The 17,822-nt window shown below is 40.9% G+C and overlaps 2 protein-coding genes across 3 annotated transcripts in view; both read left to right on the forward strand.

Annotated features, from left to right (window-relative positions):
* The window catches only part of atp6v1h (ATPase H+ transporting V1 subunit H), a 14,408-nt gene extending 4,920 nt beyond the window's left edge, over window positions 1–9,488 (forward strand). Inside the window, exons 7-14 of one of the 2 annotated variants that reach the window (XM_008334487.3) lie at window positions 487–546; window positions 1,495–1,592; window positions 2,208–2,400; window positions 3,615–3,793; window positions 4,110–4,235; window positions 4,459–4,560; window positions 4,953–5,066; window positions 9,029–9,488. In XM_008334487.3, coding sequence (XP_008332709.1) covers window positions 487–546; window positions 1,495–1,592; window positions 2,208–2,400; window positions 3,615–3,793; window positions 4,110–4,235; window positions 4,459–4,560; window positions 4,953–5,066; window positions 9,029–9,098 — 942 coding nt within the window. In that variant the 3' untranslated portion in view covers window positions 9,099–9,488. The remainder of the gene's footprint in view (window positions 1–486; window positions 547–1,494; window positions 1,593–2,207; window positions 2,401–3,614; window positions 3,794–4,109; window positions 4,236–4,458; window positions 4,561–4,952; window positions 5,067–9,028) is intronic. The other variant, XM_008334488.3, reaches the window with a different exon arrangement.
* Window positions 9,489–15,231: 5,743 nt separating this feature from the next.
* Window positions 15,232–17,822, forward strand: part of oprk1 (opioid receptor, kappa 1) — a 5,310-nt gene continuing 2,719 nt past the window's right edge. The window contains exons 1-3 of the mRNA XM_008334500.3: window positions 15,232–15,771; window positions 15,883–16,227; window positions 17,084–17,436. Coding sequence (XP_008332722.1) covers window positions 15,983–16,227; window positions 17,084–17,436 — 598 coding nt within the window. The 5' untranslated portion in view covers window positions 15,232–15,771; window positions 15,883–15,982. The remainder of the gene's footprint in view (window positions 15,772–15,882; window positions 16,228–17,083; window positions 17,437–17,822) is intronic.

A 17,822-nucleotide genomic window follows, 5' to 3' on the forward strand; every position in this document is an offset into this window, starting at 1 on the left:
CAGAGAAAAAAACGTAATTTAATGAAGAAATGTTCCACAGAGCAGCGTGAACTATCACCTTCTGTTTCTGTCAGAAATGCTTTACTCATTATTTCTCCAGGCGTTTCAGATCTTGACACGGTGTGATGACAGGTGCGTGCAACTGCTGAAGTGTATGCACCGAGGAACAAACAGGACAAATGTTAATTACTGATGTTTTTCCTCTTCCTCCATAGTACACCATTATGTTTTTGTAACATTTTTTATCTTAAATGTTTTTATATATTTACGAAAAGATTTGATCCTAATTTTAATCTGCTCCTCAGAAACTAAAATCCAGTATTCATTTCTCTCTTCAACAGCCAGTGGGAACCTGCCAGCCTTCACCACCACTGTGTTACATTTTAGATCAGACAACAATCACTGATTGATTAGTCCACGGACACTTTAACTCACCTCCAATTGTGAAAAATTGTGCGCCTTTTTTTTTTTCTTATCTCTCATTAGAACCTTCATGGTACAGGTCCAGAAACAGTCACAGGAGCAGGAACTATATCTCCCAGTGACGTGAGTATAAATGAAGTGCATCCTCCCTGATGCTTTCAGAAGAAAAAAAAATCCCAGGGTTTGTGCAAGCTGTAGCTTCTCAGCTGTTTCTGGACTTCCATGTCTTCTTTTCCTCCACCTTTTTCTCTCACATTTTGCTCTTGCACTCAACTTTTCCATTAGCACTTCCTGAAAACTGGAGACCTGATAAAGCAATTTTCAAAGCAATTTAAAAAATATATATATTCTCCATTTTGACCGCATGTTATTTGCAGCCTCTGGTTGTTGTGTACAGAACTGCATGCCATGTGCCACTTCACCTTAATGCTGAAAGCGCATGACAAACAGCTTTAGCTGTACATTAGGATGTGGAAGAGTAATAGTGGACTTTGATTAGTACCTGCGCGGCAACTGCATTCCACTGTTTTCTACTTTGTAGTGATGTTATTCTGGGAAATGGGCTCAGAACTGCGTTGCCGTTAGTGCTGTGTAATAACTGAACACCACTTATATCTCTAAACCAGTTAACCTCCTTCCCTCCATTCTTCTCGTCCTTTCACGGTTGCCTGTTATTCTTGCTGGACTCCTCTGCTTCTGTTCTCCCTTTTTTTAATTAACAGAAATAATGCAGTCTGTTTCCTCCTCTCAGCTTCTTTCACTCTAATCTCACTTTACATAACCCTGCTCAGGTGTGATGGAGCTCTTTTTCCCCCTGCTGTTGCTCTGTACTGTTCTATTGAGTCTGTGACCTGGCATGTGTTGATGTACTGTACATATATATGACGGGACTGCATGTGCATTGGCTCAGGTTTGGTAGGTGCTGGGGTGCAAGTATTGGACTGGTGTTCTTCTGTGTGCTGTCCCGGCTTGTGAACGACTACAGAAATGTTTTTAACTTCTTCTAACATCGTGTTTGTTTGTGTGACTTGAACCAGGCTTTGATCACGTGTTCACCTCTGACATTTCCAGAGCTCCCAGTATGTCCAGTGTGTGGCCGGCTGCCTTCAGCTGATGTTGAGGGTCAACGAGTACAGGTTTGCCTGGGTGGAGGCTGATGGAGTCAACTGGTGAGTACACAGTACTGGCTCCTTATTAATGTTACTCCAGATTTGGAGTTTACAAAAATGCTGCAAATCCTCAGAACACAATTGTAGTCAGAAACAATCAGGTGTCCCATAACTTCTTGTCCTAATGCAGCAAGAGTGTTCTTTTAAGTAAATAAGTGTAATTAATTGAAATGTGCCTGTGAAAACAATAATCATTTGAGCAACCGCAGAGCAGAAGATAAAGAATACTGACGTCTTTAGTCCACTCTCAGACTGAAGGCTGCCTAAAGACAGAAGCTCTTTATATAAGTAGCCTAATGATCCTGCCTGTCTCACCTGCATCTATTCAAAGCACTAACCTTGTGAAAAATAAATGGACATAATTAAAGTTAAAATTTAATAGTTAAAATGTCTGAGCTTCAGACGGAGAAAGGCGTTTGATTCCAGTTAAAATGTCTGAGCTTCAGACGGAGTCCTGACTCACCATGGGTGGATATTACATAATGCAATTCATGGAATATAATAAATGTTTTAAAGTCTGTGTGAATCTTTGAGAGTTTTATTGTGTGAAATTATACTGCTTTGACATGTGGGTCATGTTTTTGCTGCTAATTTTTTTTGTTTTCCTTTTGAAAGCATCACAGCAGTGCTGAGCAACAAGTGTGGCTTCCAGCTCCAGTACCAGATGATCTTCTGTGTTTGGCTGCTGGCCTTTAGTCCTCAGCTCTGTGAGCAGTTGAGACGCGTCAACGTAGTGCCAGCCTTGTCCGACATCCTCCAGGAGTCCGTCAAGGAGAAGGTCACTCGGATTATTCTGGCTGCCTTCAGGGTATGTGGGGAATTTCTCGTTTGTTTTTGGGGTTTTTTTTGTCTTTATGGTCCTGATTAGTTTACACCAGTGGTTGTCACATGAGATACATTACTCCTCTGCTCCAATAATCTTATCACTTTGACGCAATTTTTGTGAAACTAACAGTGCTGTTAGGTAAGACCTAAGACGTCTGTGTGTTTATCATACCTTATAGAACATTAATGTTGACTAATTGATCGAATTCATAAACTGTGAAACCACAGTGCTGTGCCAATCAACCTGCATCACCAGATCCATGTTTTTTGTTATTTTTTTAAATATTACCATCAGAGGAAACATAAAGGATTTTGAATGAAAGTCTTCAAGTGTAGTTTGGTTTTGCCCAGTCCATCAATACCAGACGGCTTTAGAGCACTTGTTCAGAGCACAATGGTTTGGAAAGTGCCATTGATTGCATGACTGAAACATGAACCACTGAAACGAAGTCAGATGGATTCCAATCCAACTTAAAAAAACCTATATATATATACTTGGTTCCAACATCTGTACAGTTTATACCCAGGACATTTTTAACAGTCAGTTTTGACACTTTGTAAAGAATAGTAAATGTAGTGGGAATCCTGTTTTTTTGTTTTTTTTTTTTCCCCTTAACAGACCTTTACCTAAACTGGTCTGCTCTTCCATTGCCATTTGTCCCAGGTATCCATATTGAGGGGACTCTCCAGGATTTACTCAGAAATAGTTATTCATTATATTCTTGGAGTTTCGGGAACCTCGTCCAGACACCTTGCTTCTGTGTTTTTTTTGTTTTTTTTTTACAGTACTTGAACAACATGTTCCTGTTACAACAGGGCTCTGATTTTGTTCACCCCACAACTCGTACACAACACCTCTAACTGCATCCTGTTTTTCACTGCTTTACCCACTCAGGACCAAGTTCCACAGTGATGCTAATCAGAGGATTAGGAGATATCTTCTTATATCTTATCTTCTGTCTGTATTTTAATGTGCGATTAGAAAAGCAGTCAAGAAAACAGAGGATAGAAAATTAGATTTTGGAAAGGCATAGTCAGAGAGCGGAGAAAAAACAACCAAATAACAAAGGCTGTCATATGATTAAAATGTGATTGGATCAGTCACAGGGTGGCTGTGGATCATTAATCATGGTGGTGAGGCATGACATGGTATTTTAAGTTGAAGTTATTTGGTAAAAGAAAAATGTTCTCTGGCAGAATCTTCTGGAGAAGTCAGCAGAACGGGAGACTCGTCAGGAGTACGCTCTGGCCATGATTCAGTGTAAGGTGCTCAAGCAGCTGGAGAACCTGGAGCAGCAGAAGTACGACGACGAGGACATCACCGAGGACATCAAACTCCTGCTGGATAGGCTGGGGGAGAGCGTGCAGGACCTCAGGTACCTTGTCTGGACTCTACAGTGTTAAATGAACGACCTCTTCTGTTGTTAGACATTCTGATGAGTGGTTTGATGACGTTGTGAATGATTTCCCCCAGACCTTCCACTGAAAACAGTGTTCCACTCCACTCTAATCATTACCCACTTGTAACCAAACACTTTATTTTACTGCAGCAATAGAGAACAATAAACAAAACTCAAACAGTTTTGAGTTGATGGAAACATTCTGTCAGCATCACACACATTTTTTTTTTTACAGCTCATTTGATGAGAATTCTGTCTGCATCACACACATTTTTCTTTTTTTTTTTTACAGCTCATTTGATGAGTACAGCTCTGAACTCAAATCCGGCCGCCTGGAGTGGAGTCCAGTGCACAAGTCCGAGAAGTTCTGGCGCGAGAACGCCGTTCGTCTGAATGAGAAGAATTATGAGCTCCTCAAGTAAGATGGATCAAACACTGATGATCCTTGTATTGTTACATTATCTGTAGTCTCAACTTTTTTTTACTTTTAAAAATAACCATGAGAAGTTCATCTTATTCATCTAACCTCATATCATCGTCTGGGCTCCAGATCAGCTTAGAATCAAATGGTGATTTCCTTTAAACACAGACTGATCCGTCCTTTGAAAAGCTTCTGTTCTCCCTGGTTTTTCCTTTCATAGGATTCTAACGAGGCTGTTGGAGGTGTCTGACGACCCCCAGGTCATCGCAGTGGCAGCTCACGACGTCGGGGAGTACGTGCGACATTACCCACGTGGCAAAAGGTGAAGCATTTCTTACTCTGTTTAGTCCAAGGATCAATCTTATGGCAATATTGACACATTTTTTTAGTAATTTATATTATTATATTTTGTTTATATATGTATAATTTTAAAATAAATTGGTTGCAATTAAAAATGTCAATCACTGCCCAGCAGTACTCAGAATGAAACAGCTCTACTTCACATACTGTCTCCATTCAGACCTGCAGTAATCTCTCTTCTTTCCTCTTGAGAGCATTATATCATGTGTGAACCTGCACAGGCTCCATAGACAATTTCACTCAGACAGACAGGATTATTAAATCTCCCGATGCTGAATCAAAAAGGTCATTTTTCTCTGTGGCTGTTTTTTTTTTTTTTTTAACCATCTTTCAATTTTTTCCCTCCATTTTCAGGGTAATTGAGCAGCTGGGTGGAAAACAGTTGGTGATGAATCACATGCACCATGAAGACCAGCTGGTCCGCTACAATGCTCTGTTGGCTGTGCAGAAGCTGATGGTCCATAACTGGTATGAGAATGTTCAAAGAGTGACTGTTGTGATGGATGTTTTGTGATTTCATCATGTTTTCGTCCTGCTCCTAAACTGGTAAAGATCACATTTATAACTGATGACAATACAATAATAATACCTCTCCCCAGCTCTGATTCATGGAGCGACAGGGTTTTCTGTCTGACTCCGATTGCACAAGACCACGCCGAGTTTTTTAGCATTAACTTTAGAAAAGTATGTCCGTCCCCAAAACAATACTGTGTCACCAAAGTCCAGCTATTTTCTCAGAAGTGCCCGCCTGATCAGAAAATCTGTTGAGGATGTAGAAAAATCTCCATAAGTTTGCATGATTACTACCTTCAGCAGATGCTGCAATCAAGTCAAGAAGAACATTTTAAGTTTGGAATGTCCCAGGCTGGAAACCTATTGAAATTGTAGTGTTTCCTAAAAAAAGGGCTGAGCCTATTTCAGGCCCTGACAATCTGGCTGATTTGAATGACTTTTGCACGGAAGACAAAAGTGGACAATTCTCGTCGAGAATTGCTTAAACAAAACGTCCTTCAAAACTAATATTATAAGAATGTATTCAATTGTACGAATGCGTACATTTTGTTCCCATCTAAGTTCCAACAATAATCTTGTCAGAATATCTCGGACAATTTCGACACGTTGTAATAAATGAATTTCATTTCCATCCACTCCAAGATGAAGACCAATCCAAATAATATGATGCATAAGTCATGAGTCACCAGTGGAGAATGTATATTCTTATATTCTATTACCTTTAAGATTCTGATACATGTGGCTACAGTAATAAGGCTGTTTAACATTCACGGAACCAGGTTTTTTTTAGTGGAGGTGTTTGACCTCCAAATGTAAATGTCAGTTTGATCGAACCTGGAAAGAATTCTAAGAAATAAGATTTAGGCTGAAAAAAAACGTGACTCACTGTCCCTTCAATTCACTAACAGCTGCTATTTATTTAAAAAAAAATAAAAAAAAAGGACATTTTTTTATCATTCTCCCTATTAGGTGCTCCTCACTGAGACTGTTACCAGGGCTGACTTAAGTCTATAGCAACAGCAAATGTCAGCGTGGGAATAATAGAAATTTGTTTGTGGTTATTTAATTTAGACGACGTTTTGCAGTCAGACGTTTGTTTTTTTTCTTTTCTCCAAAAGGAATAATCCTTTCTTTAAAAGGAATAAAGGAAAATTTCAGTCCTCCAAAATCATTTAGAGTTATTTTTAACCCTGCCTGAAATGCATTAGTGTTACTCTGCTGTTTGTTTGTTATTGAACCACATGTTTCCTGCCCAGATATTAATTCAGCATAACACAGTAATACAAGGCACATGTGTGGAAGAGGGCATTCGTTTTAATTGGACAAGGCCACATTAGGCAAAATTTACATAAAAATCATGTTCAGAAAATGAACTGTAATGTGTTTAAAATGAAACGGCTCATTTAATGAGGATACAGAAGACTGCGATAAATCAACGTTTGAGGAGGAGAATAAAGAGACGGCTGAAAGATATGAATCAACTGAAGCTTCAGCTTGCCCTTCACTCTGGTCTTTGTAGCACAGCGTAGCCCAGAGTGTCTTCTTTTGTGATCTGAATGGGAGACAAGTCACGGCAGGGTTCCTCCCCCTAGGTGTAGAAGTTAGCGTTGTTGCTGGAGGTGCTAATTTTCCTCGTCTCTCATGTGATGTTCCAATCACTGACCAGAGACTCTGTTCCGCCGGCCACCCAGCTTTGTTTTAGATGAGTGAATCTGCAGTCAATCCTGAGCTAAATAAAATGTCTTCTAAAAAGGTTGGCACTAAAGCGCCCCTTAAAAACTAATGGCTTTGTCCTTGGCCTTCCAGCTCTCTGAGTGAGAAAATGCTTGAACAGTGATTAAGTATAAAAACAGAATAAAATGAATAGAAAATAGATGAAGGGATTTATGTGTCACGACAGCACTTGCCTTATTTTATTTCATTTATTTTTTAATTAATGTAACTGTTAAGACCTCCACTGTGGGTCAGGGTGAAGTCACTGAAGGTGACATTTCCTCTCAGCCCTGCCTTGTTGTTTCCATGAGATCTTGCTGTCCTGACTCCTGCTGTCTTGACAACAGTGATGAAGAATGTGTGGACTGCAATTTTTTTTTCATTATATCTATTTATGTAAAGCCCCTTTTTCCTTTTATGGTCTCTTTGATTCTAACTTACGTCATTGGCTGAAATGATTATTTCTTCTTTTGGTCTTGAACCACAGCTTTTTTATTAATTTTTTTAATGAGGTTGAAACAACACGATAGAGTTTTATGTACCATTTTCACCACTAGCCTGGTCATTTTTTTAGGTTGAAACAACACGATAGAGTTCTATGTACCATTTTCACCACTAGCCTGGTCTTCTAGAGAGGGGAGAATAGACCAGAGTGTGTTTGAGACCCCAGTGGTGCTTCATACAGACGGGGCGACAGAGTGCATCACTTGTGGTGAATGCATTTCCGCAGCTGAGAGTGCTCTAACGTTATATTCTGCTCTGCACTCCTACTGCTAAAAAGGTCGAACCTTTAAAAGCTGTTACTTTGGCGTGGAGTGTTGTTTTTATTTAGTATTGTTTCAACAAGATAATTGATTGCAGGCAGCAATGAGAAAAATACTCAACAAATGAAATGGAGTGAGCAGCGATTCAGCAGGGAGTTGGATTTGTTCCTCTTGGTTATGACCTTGGTTATGACCTTGATTTTTTTTAACACACTGAAAAAATACAGTGTTTTATTCTTCCTTCTGTTCAAGTATCTTGTTTTTTTATTTTTTTTAAAAAAGAGTAAATCTGTAGCAGTAATCATAATATTTCCAGGGTGAAAATCACTTGCATAGTGCTCCTTATTTTTTCATCACAAATCTTCACACATTCTCCAGGTTGTCAGCGTTAACCTTTAGCTGTGCTTCAAATAGCACCTTGGTCCAGAACACACTCCAGGAGCCAAAGAAAGGTAATAACAGGAAGGAGTCGTGTCATCAGGGTTGAGAAACTGGTGAGGAGCTTTCTGATCCACGCCACAGCAGTTTCTCTTACATTACCTTCAATCCAAAGCTCTGATGTAGATATTGTTTTTTATAATAACTGATTTCTTTCTAAATATATTCTTCATCCTGTTGCTGCACTGAAAGATAAATAATAAAAGACACAAAGACAGGGTGGAGTTGAAGGACATGCGCTGGTTTCATAACGTTTTTACATCACAGCTTGTGCAACATACAATTTTATAAAATCATAATTGTGTCTTTAAAAATATATTTTTTATATATTTTAGCTCATGTTACCAAATAAAACATGTAACCAATGGAAACATTGATGAGTCACAGCTCACCTTCATGAAATATAGAGAAAAATAGTTTTTTTTTGTGCTGTATTTTCAAAGACAATTTCTCAGAATTATTTTCCATCATCAGATGCTTTGATATTTCCATTATGCTCAGGATGGCCGTCCTGATGGCTCGTGAAAATGTTACCGCCGACAGGAAGAAAAGAAACATGAAAAGTAAAGTGTGACCTTTTTAAAATGGCCAAGTTTCTGCATCTGAAATACCACCGTTCCTCACACTGAGAAACTGCAACATTTAGGAATGTCATGTGACCTCAGTGTGAAATTATATATTTTAATATATAATGTAAGTCGTACACTGAGCCAAAGGATAAAAAAAGGGCACGACTTATAGTCCGGAGAATACGGTGAACATTTTCAGGAGTTTCTCCTCAGATGTTGAAGGACCGCAGCCTCTGTAGGAAGTACAGGTCGCCGACTGCTGTGATGGAGCTCACCTGTCAACATCGTTGAGGTTTCTGACCATGTACCATTGGATTTAATTTTTTCAGTTTAAAGGAAGTGTATTCCAGTTCGGGGACGAGGTAGAGGAGCAGGTCGTGGCTGGAAGTAGAAGAAGTAAAAAGTCTAAAGTGCTGCTGTCTTTGTGTTTCAGGGAGTACCTGGGAAGACAACTCCAGTCCAGTGATCAACAACAAGCTCCAGCTGTTACAGCTCGCAGCTGAACTGTTTACGTGTGTGTGAGTGTGTGTGTGTGTGGATGAGGGTGTACGTTCTGAAGACCAGCAGCTGGTTTCTGTGTTACAACCTGAAAAATCAATGGAACTCCCTCCGATCTTCATCTCCAGCGGTCTTAGGTGTCGGTTGAATTGATTGTCGTGTATTTGTGATGTGACCTCAGCTCAAGTGACCGTGTGGTGATTAGTGTCGCACTTTATGTCTGTGATAATGTACAAAACTGCAAGTAATTTAAGTCTCATCAGTGACCACGTAGAAAAACAGATTTGTCCAAATTAACTTAATATCTTTACTGAGTGACCGTGTCATTTCCCTTAGATGTAGGCTGTAAATCAGTGCGAAAGAAAATACTGTCAATAAATATCCTTTAAAACTCCTACGTGGAACGCTGAGCTTTTCTTCTCATATTCCGACGTGTCGCCTCTCCTCAGCGAAGCGTTTTCAGATGTACACTCATTTTTGATCTGAAACTTGATTTGAATGCAGTCTGTTGGTTAAATGTTCTCTCTATTCGACACAGAATGTTTTAATTCTCTCTGCCTCTGCACAGCCACGAGGCAGTCGCTCTTTGTCTGCATTCACTCGTTTGGCCTTGAGCACTTGCCTTTCTGTTGAGGAGGGATTTCTTCAACGCCTCGACTATCACTCAGGGTGAACTGAGAAATTATGACTTTAGTTAGATTTAATTTATCAGTGGTTGCAGATTCTAGTACAAATGAATACATATATATGTATATATGTATGTTTATATGTTTATTTGTAGGTGTCCGTGCATAAAGTAATAGGCACTGATTCCATTCACAGTCTGTACAGTTTACCGCACTAGTGTCCTGTGGGGTTTTTGTGGACGTATTTTGACATGTGCAGCAGCTGCTGACGAGGGATTAGGTTTTAGGGAAAAGAGGCAAAACAAGTTTGTGAAGTTTGTTTGTTATTTCTCTCCCTCCTGGACCAGAGTCTGCTTTACTCCTCATTTTCACTCTTTAATTAGTCCGTGCTGAACAACACTGCTGCATCAGTGTCAACACTTTGGAATTGACAGCCACAAGTGTAAAATAGTTTAAAAGGAAACCCGTGACGTGAGAATATAAGAAAAAAAAGGAAGGTTTATAAAAACAGTTCCATATAGAAAGGGCTTGGGTTCCTGTGTTACTGATGTCTGTTAAATCACAGAGGAGGTCTTCAACTGTGGGTCTGTGACCCCTTTAGGATTCACCATGCAACCAACAGACAATATTGTTCCTGACAAAATGTATGTCAAGAGCCCTGGATTACCATGGCTCGGTCGTCCTACATCCATTTCCTGATCCAGGTTAGGTCACTTCTTATGAGTCGTTATTTTTCTTAAAGCCTCAGACGTTGCCTGGACAGAAGCTGAACTGTTACAGTGTCAACTTTTAAAGGTTAAAAAACAAGAGCTAAGATGCCTTCGACTGACAGTCAGTCACTGGAGCAGCTTCACAGTTTCATCACAGCCCATTCATCTGCAGCCCATTCATGTGAAAACTCGGTCAGGCACTTCCTGTAGCTGAATGGTCTCAGATCAATCGACGACTTTCTTTCTTTGTCCTTACCTGCATTACAACGATGATCGCAGGAGTGAAGGCAAAGACAGTTCTCTCTCTCTCTCTCTCTCTCTTTTCTCCCCTCTTTTCTTGTTGTCACCCTTTCCTCTCTGGATCTGGATCTGGATCTGCTGGAGATTTCTCCCTGTGACTGTTGCCAAAACGCTGCTCACTGTGTGACTTTTATTCCACTTTTCTTAGTTTTGATCATTTAAACTAAGTATAAACATTGACCTCATATATATTCTCCCAACGTTTCACACAACCTTTCTGACTTAGCACTGGGTTAAATGATGAATTCATTCACAAAAGACTTTCATTTTCAGGTTACTTTTTCACTGCGCCTATGGATTAATGAATTCTCTAGGGACGTAACAGCTCGACCTTCCTACGGCGCACGGCGTATTCATCCTTGAAAAAAAATAATCTAGTCGACATTACAACACCTACGGTTACATTAACGTGTCCTCGCACTTTGTCAACACGTGGCCACATCTGCTCCGACCCTCAGCTAACTGCGATGTTTCCGTCTGGAGGACTGGGACACACAGAGTCAATATTTATGTAGAGCATGTCGGCTGCAGCTGTGCTCTCTGAGTGCTGATATACAATGGTTGATCTTGGGCAGTCCCTGTTCACCGTGACCTGCAGTCATTGAGTGAACTCTGGCCCTGGAACTGCCGGCTGCCGCCCCTTTATTATTCTGCCCGCATTTGTTTTCGCCCGTCAGCGAGGATGGCATCAGGTGGAAACTGCCTGTTTTCCCCAGCCACGCTGCCCGTCCAATTCCAACTTGGATTTGTTTACCTCTCCGTCACCCCCAGAGTGACACTTCATGACTGCATATGTGTACGAAAATATCAGGTGTGTGCGTGGAACTGGTGATGAGCTTCCTCTTTGTGTGTGTGTGTGCCATGTTCTGCTCCTACTGGCCACTCCTGTGTAATAACTCACCGAAGAAGAGTAGTGTTGCTGAGCTTTGTCCAACAAATCTCTTTAGCTCAGAGACGGCCCGTTACCGTGGTTACAATCAAAACATGATCTTGCGGACAGCATGAGGCTGACACTGAAAACCACGGTGGTGTTTACTCCTCTTCACTCTCGGTCTTCTGTTGATGCTGCAGACGAGCCCCTCAACACCTGTGGAGTGGGATCTCGGGGTCTTACCATTTTCAGGTCTTGGTCCCCAAACGTTGACCCCTTAATAACACTTTATTCACAATGTACAAAATTGTGCTTTATGTTATACTGGGTCCAGACGTCATGCTGTATTTTGTTAATGGATGAGAAAATGACATGGGCCCAGAAATGAACTCTGACCTCATCACTGTCCTCTAGTGGATGTGTTGTTTGACGACTGTTGTAGGCAGTAACAGAAGGAGTTGTTGTTGTTGTTGTTTAAAAGGGCAGAGCAGAAGCAAAGGTGAAGGTAATTCTAAAGTGAATTATTATCGATCCACTCCCAGCTGCTGCAGATCAATGTGTGTTGCCTGACGCCACCAATACTTAATAGTGTTTGTAATTTCTTAATGGACACTTGCACTGAGATTCCCACAAACCTGGGAGGCAGGAGAGACGGCCCCATCTGGATGACTGCAAATAAGGTGGTGATCTGTGTGAGGCAGAACGGCATCTGCATGCAGAGCTGCTGCCGCACAGATGAGCGTGGTTCCCGAGCGGCGTGAAATATCTCTTAGAGAGACGACTGGAAATCTACATTTAAGAGGCTTTTTTTTTTCATTGAACTGTTGCAGACATCAGGGATCTCTGGAAAGTTCCTCATGAAATAAACACCACCACACAATGGCAGCATGACATGTCACCACAGTATATGGAATGAAAGAATAAATAATAATAAATAATATATTATTTTTTGCAAAAGGAATAAATCAAACCTGGACAAAACAAACTGGATCAAACCAGATATTTCATCATGTTCTGAGTGTACCTGAGAATGTTGATGTTTCCTGGTGTCCTTGTTAGAGCCGTGGCAGGGGATTTACCTGATAAATTGCCGGAACATCTTGTGGAGAATCTCATGCTGGTATCTGATTAGAGGCCTGTGTCGGAGACAAATGTAGTTCAAGATATACAGCCATGCTCATGGAAGGGAAAATAGCAATAAATTTGTGTGTTTGTGTGTTTGTCTGAAGTATGATTATTTTGTCGGACTCTTGCATATCCATTATTTCGCCAGAGTGGGATTTATTTCTGTAAACCTCCAAACACACAGGCAGGTGAAGAGGTCAAGAACAAGCCTTTCATTCAAACAAAGCTCAGTGATGAGCAGAAATCCTCAGGATAATCAGACATAGTTATTATGAGTCATTTTGTGACAGAGATATAATATTTTTTAGCATTTCTTGGTGGAAATTATACAGATGTATATTTTGGTTTTGTTTTGTTTCTGATAAATTTTATTTTTTGGGATTCAGTTATGTGGAAAAAAGTATCAACAATGTATCAAAAGTGTAACTTTTTGACTCAGTGTAGATGTCCTTGACTTAGTGGTGAGGAAGTTGTGAAGAATCCCAGGTTTAATAGTTGTCTCTTGTGCATGTTTAATGTTGACCAAAAATGATGTTTTTATTTTTAAATTTTATTTTCCGCAGACTGTCGCCGTCTAGTGGCCACAAATAGCACAACCGACTGCACTCTACAAGTGTTTGGCTATCATCATGACATGATTCAAACGCAGCATTCACGCTGTGCGGTAGCGAACTTAGCTTTAGCTTTAGTTACGTGGATAAATAGATACTTTTCAACCAGAGGAGGCAACTGTCCAGTTTTTACGTTGGTATTATAATATAAGTTATTTAATTGTAGGTTATTAAACTGAGATTTGTGACTTAGTAATTGCATTTGATTCTTTTTTTAGAAAAAGACAAACAACCTCTGATACTCAGTCTGGAGCAGTGGTCCAACCTTTGGCTCCTGGGTCACATGTGGGTCTGCAGCCTCTTTGCCACGGCTCTCTGCATAAAACAAGATTCAATCAAAAGGCTTTGAATAATGCACTGAGACATTTTCATGTTTTACATTCAGTTTGCAAAACGCGGGAGAGAAAAACAAAAGGAAAGAAAAAGTCCTCAGGAAACAGACACCGTGTGTGGAGAGTAATCAGTCTGAGAGGATGAGAAAGCTCTGCTCTGTGACAGCACTCGCAGAGGAACGCATATTTTTCAAAAAGCCAGTTCTGCTGCCATTTCCCCACCTGTGAACCTGAGGCGGTCCAACACCGCATTAATGGAGGAAAACAGCTATTTCCCCAGGCTGTTTTCACAGCCAAGCCCTCTCTTCCTCCATTACCTGAGCTGCGGTGACAAATGTAAAGCCTTCGTGCTACGCCACGGCAATAACATAACATAAATGTGAGCGTTAATCAGGAGTAAGGAAACATTTTACCAAATGTCTTATTTTATTGACTAAAATATGTTAGGACACGTCTCCAACGCCAGCTTTGACAAGTTTTGTCATCATATCTTCCTCAAACGTACCTGTTATTCATGAGCAGATGACACATTTTCACCAAAAAACAAACATTTGAAAGGAATTGGATTCCACTGCAGTTTTTAATTCCTTCTCCTGTTGTGAATTTGTTATGGGTTCAACATAACAAATGGATGAACATTATGTTTTTAAATTTTGTTTTTCAGCCCAAAATATGTGAATATCATCGACAAACTGGAGATTTCTGGTGTAAATCCATTCATATCTGACCTGATCACATACAAAAGAAAAAGACGGAAGGGAAATTATAGGATATGATCGCAGAGGAACACTCCACAACATACTCCTATAGTGAAATATGAACTGTAAAAAATAGTTCATACTATACCTTTAACAATCAATCTGGAGGTTAGACAAACATTGACTTTTTCCTGTCAAACTCCTGTTTCAAGTGGCCCAGAAAGGGGTGGGCGTTTGGGGGGGGGTGTTAGGGTTAGGGCACGTCACACTGTTTGTGCACAAACAGACCTTTGGCCTCATCTCATCGCTGTTAAACACTGTATGTGCATTATTCTCCCACCGAGGCTTCTGACATGAAGTGCAGTTCACAGCCGGAGCAAAGTTCAAGGAGTTGGACCAGGCGTGTTCTCCTGCAAACACAGAACAAAAAAAAAATCAGTCAGTGCAGGAACAATAACAATAAAACACGCCCTCAGTGAAGCTATGGCACCTGTGTCTCCAAGCAACGCGTGTAGGAAAGAAAAGAAACAGCCGTTGCTTAATTAAGTGTGGACGGAAAACTGTGACTTTTCTGATNTCCCCCTCCTTTCAGGTGTGACACTGTGTCTTCCCCTCAGCACATCCCTGCGCCGTGGGAGAGCTGAGAACTGGGATCTCTGCAGATTGCCTTCGTGAGAAAAGTAGAAATGTGACACTTCCCGCAGCACAACCTGAGTGATAGCACTATCATGACACTTGACCACACTCATGTCACCCTGCCTCATCATTGGGTGCTGCGTTAACGCACGCACCCACGCGCGTGCTCGTTTGGAAGAGGCTGCTTTTATGGATCGGACACTTGTTCCCACGGTTGCACGGCTGCAGTGCAGCCTATCAGGGGTTGCCAGGGAATGTCTGATGCCAGAACCTGAACCGTATCTGTTTTGGGAGAAGCGATTTTGATAACGGAACAAAACAACAACGAAAATGTGAAGTTTTCCCACAGGCCATTTTGTGAACTTTGTTAAATTAAAACAAAACAAAAACATGGTTGGATTGGTATAAATGACAGGTGCTGACACCTGTCAGAAAGAAAATTGAAATTAAGTTATAAATACATTTTAATCCTGAGATGCCATGTGTGTTAGGAGCGCGTCTGCGGGCTGGATGCACTGCCTTATCTGTTGTTGGCTCAGTCTCTGATGTCACTGGATGAGCAGTGGGCTTCGAGTGCGCACCTTCGGACAGCAGCGCCACAGCCAGTGGGTTCTCTGCTCCTCCGCGCATCTACCCCACCCCCCCAAAATAAAACCTTTAGAAACCTTCTTAAAATCATTCCCTTCTCTCCAGAACTGGACGTCCTGTGAGACCGGGTGTCTTCGCTTTTCTGTGCATAAAACCTGCGCAAGAAGACGGACAAACACGGGTAAGAGAGGAACACTGGCGCAAAAAAATGTCTTTTGGTGCACTTTCATTTACTGAAAACACAATTCATGTTCCGTTGTCTTTTTCTTTTTTAATCTTTTTGTATCTGTAGTCAGACATTCAGTGTCATTCACTGACATCTGTCTGAGTGGAGAGCACAGTTTCCGCCCAGCACCAGCAGCACTTCGGTCTGCCGGGCAGCTTTCAGCACCATGGACAGCAACGTGTTCCATATCTATAAAGAGGACCGCTGTCCCCAGGGTCAGCCGGAGGACTGCGTCCCTAACTTTACCTGGCCACCCGGGTTACCAGACGCCTTCAACTACACCCTGAACGGCACCTGGGACGTCGAGTCCGAGCCCATGTCTCCCATCATCCCCATCATAGTGGCCGTGTACTCCGTGGTGTTTGTGGTGGGCTTAGTGGGCAACTGCCTGGTGATGTATGTCATCATTAGGTGAGTTGGAATTTTTTGAAATGTGGTTTCAAGAGTTTACACGAACGAGACGTGTGAAATGTATATGTGTACCCGTGCGTATACTACACAGTTAATGGTGTAACTCGCGTACTCGTATATTCAAATGCTGATGTTTTTATAACCTCTGGTCGCAGCGTCTTGTGTCACAGGAATTCCGAGCACAATCAACCTTATGTTAGGATAGAGATGTATTTATGTATTTGATAATGCTTTTAGAGGTACGTGTGTACAATTTTGTAGGATTTATTTTTTCCCTTTGTGTAACATGATGGAATTCTTAAGAACATAATAAGAAATATCAGGTATTTAATTAATTTTATTATTTAAAGTAAACATAATTTAGTTTTACTTTATTTCTCAGATATGTTTTCCAAACACCGGTATGTGGACCCTAAGGGGTACGCAGATTTTTTTAAAAATATTTCTTCTTATTATGTTCAAGCACTTGAATAAAGTGTGGACATTTTTAAAAATATTATATTTTCTAATTATTTTATGAAAGAATTTAATGTAACAACTGCATAAAAATATCCGAGCGGATATTTCTGTCATAACGTAGAATTCTAATGACTTTTACTTTGTGCTAAACATATATTTTATGACTTATGATTTAATGACTTTTACTTTGTGCTAAACATAATAACAGCTTATTCTTACATTAGGAAGGGTGAATAATTACTACATTTTTATTTATTTATTTATTTTTTGCTAAATAGCCATTACAATATACTAGTTATGTAGCATCCAATATGTAGCTGCCGGAATATTTTTTGATATTCAAATACTACTAAACTGCAACCATTATGCTTTAAAAAATATTTTTCCATTTCTATAGGTATACTAAAATGAAAACAGCGACCAACATTTACATCTTCAACCTGGCCGCGGCGGACGCCCTGGTGACGACCACCATGCCGTTCCAGAGCACCGACTACCTGCTCAGCTCCTGGCCGTTTGGCGAGGTGGCCTGCAAAGTGTTCATCTCCATCGATTATTACAACATGTTCACCAGTATCTTCACCTTGACTATGATGAGTGTGGACCGTTACGTGGCCGTGTGCCACCCGGTCAAGGCCCTGGACATCCGCACGCCGGTCAAGGCCAAGATCATCAACGTGATCATCTGGGTGCTGTCGTCCGCCGCTGGGATCCCCGCCATGATACTGGGCAGCACCAAAACCAACAACGGTATCTGACCATCGCATTCATTACATCTGTCCTGAGTCCATTCTGTCACAATTCCATCGGCGGCACGGTTCAACTATTAACGTCACACTAGAAGAAACACAGTCATTTCACCTCTTTGTGCAGAAATGATTTAAGAAGCGGTAATTGTCTTAATTACATCTCATTAAGAGACCCTTTTTGTCTCTCTGAGCCACGGTTTGAGAATCATTCAATCAGACCCAGTTCATTAAAGTGCAGTTCGTTTAAAGACCTCTTTCACTCCATTAGAAGATCTGGATGGTCCTGTCATCTCTGACATATTTACTGTGTCACAGAAAAGGACAGGGAAATGTGCACTGGTTAGCTGGTAGTTAGTTGGTAGTTAGCTGGATAGCTGGTAGTTAGCT

Source organism: Cynoglossus semilaevis, chromosome 20 (assembly GCF_000523025.1).
Source record: "Cynoglossus semilaevis isolate Cse_v1.0 chromosome 20, Cse_v1.0, whole genome shotgun sequence".
Lineage (NCBI taxonomy): Eukaryota > Metazoa > Chordata > Actinopteri > Pleuronectiformes > Cynoglossidae > Cynoglossus > Cynoglossus semilaevis.